Source organism: Suricata suricatta, chromosome 2 (genome assembly GCF_006229205.1).
Source record: "Suricata suricatta isolate VVHF042 chromosome 2, meerkat_22Aug2017_6uvM2_HiC, whole genome shotgun sequence".
Taxonomy (NCBI): domain Eukaryota; kingdom Metazoa; phylum Chordata; class Mammalia; order Carnivora; family Herpestidae; genus Suricata; species Suricata suricatta.
Window position 1 is genome coordinate 150178125 of NC_043701.1, and position 6000 is coordinate 150184124.

The 6000-nt window shown below is 56.6% G+C and overlaps 1 protein-coding gene across 1 annotated transcript in view; it reads right to left on the bottom strand.

Moving 5' to 3' along the window:
- RET (ret proto-oncogene) overlaps nucleotides 1-6000 on the bottom strand; it is a 42009-nt gene that overhangs the window by 22098 nt on the left and 13911 nt on the right. The window contains exons 3-6 of the mRNA XM_029932190.1: nucleotides 5352-5639; nucleotides 3022-3266; nucleotides 1619-1814; nucleotides 60-259 (exon numbers count right to left, since the gene is read on the bottom strand). Coding sequence (XP_029788050.1) covers nucleotides 60-259; nucleotides 1619-1814; nucleotides 3022-3266; nucleotides 5352-5639 — 929 coding nt within the window. The remainder of the gene's footprint in view (nucleotides 1-59; nucleotides 260-1618; nucleotides 1815-3021; nucleotides 3267-5351; nucleotides 5640-6000) is intronic.

Genomic DNA, 6000 nt, shown 5'->3' on the forward strand with positions numbered 1-6000 from the left:
TGTTAAACAGAGTGTCCCTCCATGCCCCTCCCCAGGTAGGCACTGGGCTGTGAGCTCACCTGGGCAAAGCGGTGGGCCCGCCTGCTCACAATGAAGGAGTAGGTGCTGCGCAAGTGCAAGCTGACAGGTAGCACGGACACGTTGAAGTGGAGGAGGACGACGCCCTCCCCAGGGCCCTGGAAGTCCGAGTCATTGACCAGCACGGTCAGCTGCAGGGAGCGGTTCTCCGAGATGGGGAGGGTCCGGTTGAGAACCAGCCCTGTGGGTGGGGGCACAGTGATGACTGCCTGGGTGCACTGCCCCTGCCCCTGCACGCCTCCTCCCAGCCATGTCCCCGGCACATACGCACATGTGTACAAATACAGATTTCCACAGATAGGGTGCACGGATAACAGATGTGGCTACATCAGAACCACTGTTTAAATGTTAACCATTGTGCTGAGCTGGCAGCTGAGAAAACCCTTCTCAGCTGGGAGGTACCCTGTAAGTGTGTGTAGTGTATGTGTGTGTGTGTGTGTGATATGGGGTATCTGTGTGTGTTGTGCATAGGGTATACGTGTGTATATGTGGTAGGTATCGGGTATGCATGTGGAGTGTGTGCGTGTGGAGTATGTACATGTGGGCATACACGAGGTAAAGATCTACCACCACTAAGGCCCTGAGAAAACCACACTGGCCTCCATTTCCCCCAGAGAACTCCCAACAGCAGCAGCCTCCAGTGCAGGCCCCCAGGGCTCGGAGCCTCACACTTCTGTGCACATGCTGAATGGCATGGCTGTTGTTCTAGTTTCGCAGAGACACACGAAGATGAGGGTCAGGAGGTTTTGGTACACAGGGTGTTTAGAGTGAGTGAGCCCGGGCAAGGATGACACTTCCCTTTGTATAGGGTAGGAGACCTTCCATGGCTCAGTGTGGGTGGGGAGGATGAGAAACAAACAAGATTAGGCCAGGCAGAAAGGTAAAGGGACTAGCAATTCTGGGTCCCCTAGGAGCAAATCCCAAAACAAGGATTCAAGTGCAACTGGGATACTTGGAAGGTGATTCCAGAAAACATGGGCAAGAGGGTGGGGGAGGCAAGGCAGCTGATGAAGATGTCCCATCCTGCAAGTGAGCACAGCAGGCCCCTGGAGCTTAGCCCTGCAGGACATCCCAGGAGCCAGACAGGACAATCTTTGCAGGATCCTCTGGCTCAAGTGCACAGAGCTGCTACTGGATACTAACCCCCTTGTCGGTAGAGAGCTATGGCGACTAGGGAGAAATAATCCCAGGTACTTGGGCACCTTGGAGGCAGCAAAGCAGATGCCTGGAGCAGGAGGAAGTCCTCAGGAAATGATGTATTTGTTTGTAGTGGGCAGGGAACCCTGGCACGGTCAGTATGGGGAAGTGTGGGAGGGTCCTGCCAAGGTCTGCCATGAAGCAGTTCAGTGAGAGAAGAAAGCCTGTAAAGCCCCGGCAGCGTGGCCAAGGGGAGTCCAGTAGAGACAGGGAAGGGCTGGGTGGAGTGGAAGGATCTTTATCCTCGGGCTCAGAGGGCAAAGACAGGTGTCTGTGTATGTGGAACACTGCAAGAGTGGGGTCCCCTAGGGGGCCCAGCCAGGCCTCGCCTGGCCCCTCTTACTGTAGTCATGCACAGTTGCCCGCACAAAGCTGCCGTTGGCCTGGGTCAAGGTCTCGTTGGGTGAGTGCTCGATACGGAATGTCTGGAGGGCCCAGGCATCCCCAGAGAGCAGTGTGTTTGTGTATCGCTTCAGGAGCTCCCCGGATGCTGGCACCACGTCTGCATCGAAGACACGTATTTTGGCCACCACGGTGCCCTGCAGAAAGTAGGGGTGCCAGTCAGAGCTAGGGAGAGGGACCCCTCGGAGACCCTGTAGCCTGAGACTTCAGGAGGACACTTGCACTACAGGTAGATCAAATGTGCACAGTCAGAGCCAGCTCTACGGACACACTGGCCTGGGTTCGAGTTTCTATAGAGTCCCTTGCCAATTGGGCCCCGTCACCCTCCCCGGGCCACTGTGCCTCATTTGTGCAACAGGTGTGACAGACATCTGCAGATTTCCCATAGAATGGATTAGAGCAGATGCCCAGGTGCTTCGCTGACAGGCTTCACCCAGGTCTCCACAGAGCACAGCAAGCAGGGCCCCAAAGGGTGGACTTAGCTCACTGTCACCTAGTAATAGGTGGCAGAGCCAGATCCAAGCCCAGGCGTATACCAGAATGTTCTCCTCCAAGGACCTTCTATATACCAGGCTGGAGGGAATCATGAGGAGAGTTCTGAGCAGTCACAGGGCATCTCTGCCTCCACTGCTAACCAGACTCCTTGCTGTATCCCCAAGGCAGCATTTCCAAGCTCATGCCACCTTTACCAACAAGATGTGCTTTCCTCCCACCCGCCCTTCCACCACTTGGGGTGCCCAGGGAGGCAAGTGACAACATATTTCCCATTGAGTCTTTGGCCAGCCGGCTGCAGGATGGCCCAATGCCCAGCAGGTGGCAGTCACGCTCCGCCTGCACAGAAGTAGATGGGTGGAGTGGGCGGTGCTGCGCTGGGAGAGGCACTTGCCAGTCTCTCAGCACTCCCCGGCTCCCCTCCAAGAGACTCTACGGGCCCTCCAGTGACAGCTGACACGGTGGAAGGGAGCACCCTTCGGGCAGCCATCCTCTCCCCCTCAGGGTAGCCCTGCTGTGCCCCTGTGCAGCAGCACCCTGGCTCCGATGCCCGCCCTTGGCTTTGACAGCCTGGTCAGACACAGGCTAGGCATTCAGGGTGCCTAGACACTCATCAGGGGACAGTTAGGCTGACCTCCCCTCTCCTCCTCAGCTACCCTCAAGACAGGCAGAAAGCCCAATAAACAGCTGGGTGGACAAATAAAAGATGAACAGCTAGACGATGGCCAGCCACATGGCTGGATGGCTAGATGGACAGCTGCAGAGACCAAGGAATAAATGGTGGACAGAATGGCAGACACCCAACAGATGGATGACAGAAACCAGACAAGCACAAGGGTGACAGACAGGCACCTCCTTCCTCTTGAACTCCACCACAGCGCTGGCGGTGTCGAGTCCCTCGAGGAAGGTGGGCGCCGAGTCGTCCTCATCATACACGGTCACGGGGAAGGGCACCATCACCACCTCCTCCTTGTGCGTGCCAACGCGCACCGTGCACGCGGCCACCAGCTCATACTTCTCCCGCAGCTCGCGGTCCAGGGGCCAGCGCGTGCTCACCTCCAGGCTGTCCGGGGCGCAGTGGAAGGGCAGGTTCTCACCTATGCACCAAGCAGACCAGGAACCCCAATGTGACTCCGGGGCAGGGAGGGGGCAAGGTGAGCTGGCTTTTTCAGGGGCCCTGCCAGGCGTGAAGGCAGGGTAGGGTGGCTCTGTGGGTCAGAGTAAGGGAGCATGCTGGCCCCGTCCTGCGCGCCTCTTCCTCCTTCTCCTCCTGGGCTCTGGCGGTGGTGGGTACGGAACTTCAAGCACCAGTTTGCAGTGATGACTGTGTTCGAACAGGCTTTCCTGTGCCTGCCACCTTCACTCATGCTGATGGGGAGGTGCGGGAACCAGGAGGCCTGCATCAAGGTCTCACCCTGATACCCAAGAGAGGCCTGCTCACCCTACTTGCTCAACCTCCAACCCTGCCTCTCTGGGGGGGCGGTGAGGACCGCTGTATCTCTGGCTGTGTGATCCCAGACTGGTCTTCTGCCTCTCCGTGCCTCAGTTTCCTCACCAGGGGATGGGATGATTAAGGCTAACATGGCTGCTCTTCACCAGGCACTGCTGCACGGCCAGTGACTTACTATCTTCCCGCCCGCCACCTTGTGAGGGGAGGGCCAGTCACCACAGTACACTCTTCAGCCCAAGCCTGTCCTGAAATTCATCCTCCAGGAATAACTCAGAAAAGGGGAAATGGTGAAAGCTTGAAGGTCAACACTGACTGCCCCCACAGCCAGCCAGGAAGGGTTAGGCCAGCTCCATTTGGTGGGAAATCAAACGTCTCTCCCCTCTCCTCAGAGCCACATATTACATGCGGATTATATGTGGGAAATGCTTATCATATATTGTTTCTCCCTAATGTTTATGGTTACAAAAAACATGTTCAACAAAATTTAATTATGTAATCTTTATGAGGAGGGCAGCATGCTAAAACTGATGCCTGGCTAACAATGCCACACAAAGACATCCATCCCTGCTGCGGGGCAAGTGAGGATGCTGGGGAAGTGGATGGCTACTTTTCTTACCTTATTGAGATTTTCTGTTATGTCATTGTGTCATTAGTGTGTGTGTGCACGTGCGTGTGTGCGCACGCACATGCGTGTGCACACGTGCGCAAAACCTGGCATGAAGCCAGGTTCCACTTACTAGCACTCTACCTTCTGGGTCCCAGTTCCTTGTGCCTCCCACCAGAGGTCTGCTCAGGTGCCCCCTCTCACCTCCACCGGGACTCACTTCTGTCCCCACTTTGGCCGGTCTCCCCCAAGCCATCTTGTGGCAAAGTCCACTGCCGTTGCAGTTGCTTAGGCAGAATCCTGGAGCCACATGAGCTCCCCCTTCCCCTCAACACCCAAATCCAACTCAAGAAATCCTGCTGGGTCTTCCTTCATAATGTGCCCAGAAGCTGCCGGCTTTTCCTTTTCGCTGCCCTGTGGCTTTCACCCTTCTTCCAGTCTCCATCCTCTTCCTCAGGAATTTCTCAGCTTCCTGTTTCCCCACCTCCACCCTATACCGCCCCATACCAAATCACTCCTAGCACAGCAGCCACAATAATCCTTTAGAGGGAAGTCAGGTCTTGTCAATGCCAACCCCTCCCACAAGCCTTCCATGACTCCCCAGTTCCTTAAGGGGAAACCCTCAAGAATTTCTCTGTTCTCATGCACCTGCACTCTCCCCTGTCGCTCACTCCCCTCCAGCTCTACAGGGGCTCTGCTGCAGCCATCTCAAAGGGGCCAGCCCAGCTTGCCTGGTGCCCTCCCACCTTTGCTCCAGCACCCCCTTCCCCAGCCACGAGACTTAAGACTGCAGTTTCCACCCCTTTACATCCCTGGAGCTTTATTTCCCACCTAGCACCTTCCAGAGGTCCCCCCATTTCCTTGACGCATGCATGGTCTCCGTCTCCCAGGGGAATGGAGGCTGCAGACAGGCAGGATTTTGACCTGTTTAGTTCACTGTTACACCCTTAGCTCCTAGAACAGTACCTGGTCCAGGACAGGCAGACAAGAATTATTTCTGGGATACTAAATGAAGGGGTGGGGTGGTGGTAGAGAGTACACCAGAGAGATGGCCCGTGTCGAGGGCTCGTGGTCCTGTGTCCGGCACACAGCAGGCACTGAGGATGGCCCTCCGAGGCCGGTGCTCACCTTCTAGGAGCCTGTAGGCCATGCTGATGTTGGGGCAGAGGAACTGCACAGGCAGCAGGCGGAACTGGTGGAAAGTGCCGGGAGGCCTATTCTCTCTGATGCGGAAGGAGACGCCTGTCTCAGGAAAGCAGAGCTCTCGGGGTTTGAGGGAACCACAAGCCGGGAAGAAGGTGTTGACAAAGGAGAAGTATACACGGGCACAGCCTGGCCATTGGCACTCGCCCTCACGCTGGGATGTAGGTGACAGGAAGACCTGGAGGTAGATGGTGAGCACAGGGAAGCCGCCATCTGCAGAGAGAGAGGTCAGGCCTGGTGGGGCATCAGCTACATCTATAGGTGGTGGGGAATGGAACAGGGAAGGGACAGGAGCTCCAGGGCTAGTGTAAAGCCCAGTCCTCACCGCTGTCCACAGGATTCTACTGGGCTCTCTGCCCTGGCTGGCCACCTTCCCCTTGTCCCCCACTTCCCCTGACCTGCAGTATGTCTCTGCTTTGGGGTCCCTTGGTTCTGCTCCCTCTGCCCGGAGGTACCTCACAGGCCCACCTCTCTTGTCATGCAGGTCTTGGCTCAACTACCGCTTCCTCAGGTGCCCTGAGCACTGGGGTCTATTGGTCTCCCCCGCAGCCTCGATCACATCATTGCTCCCCCC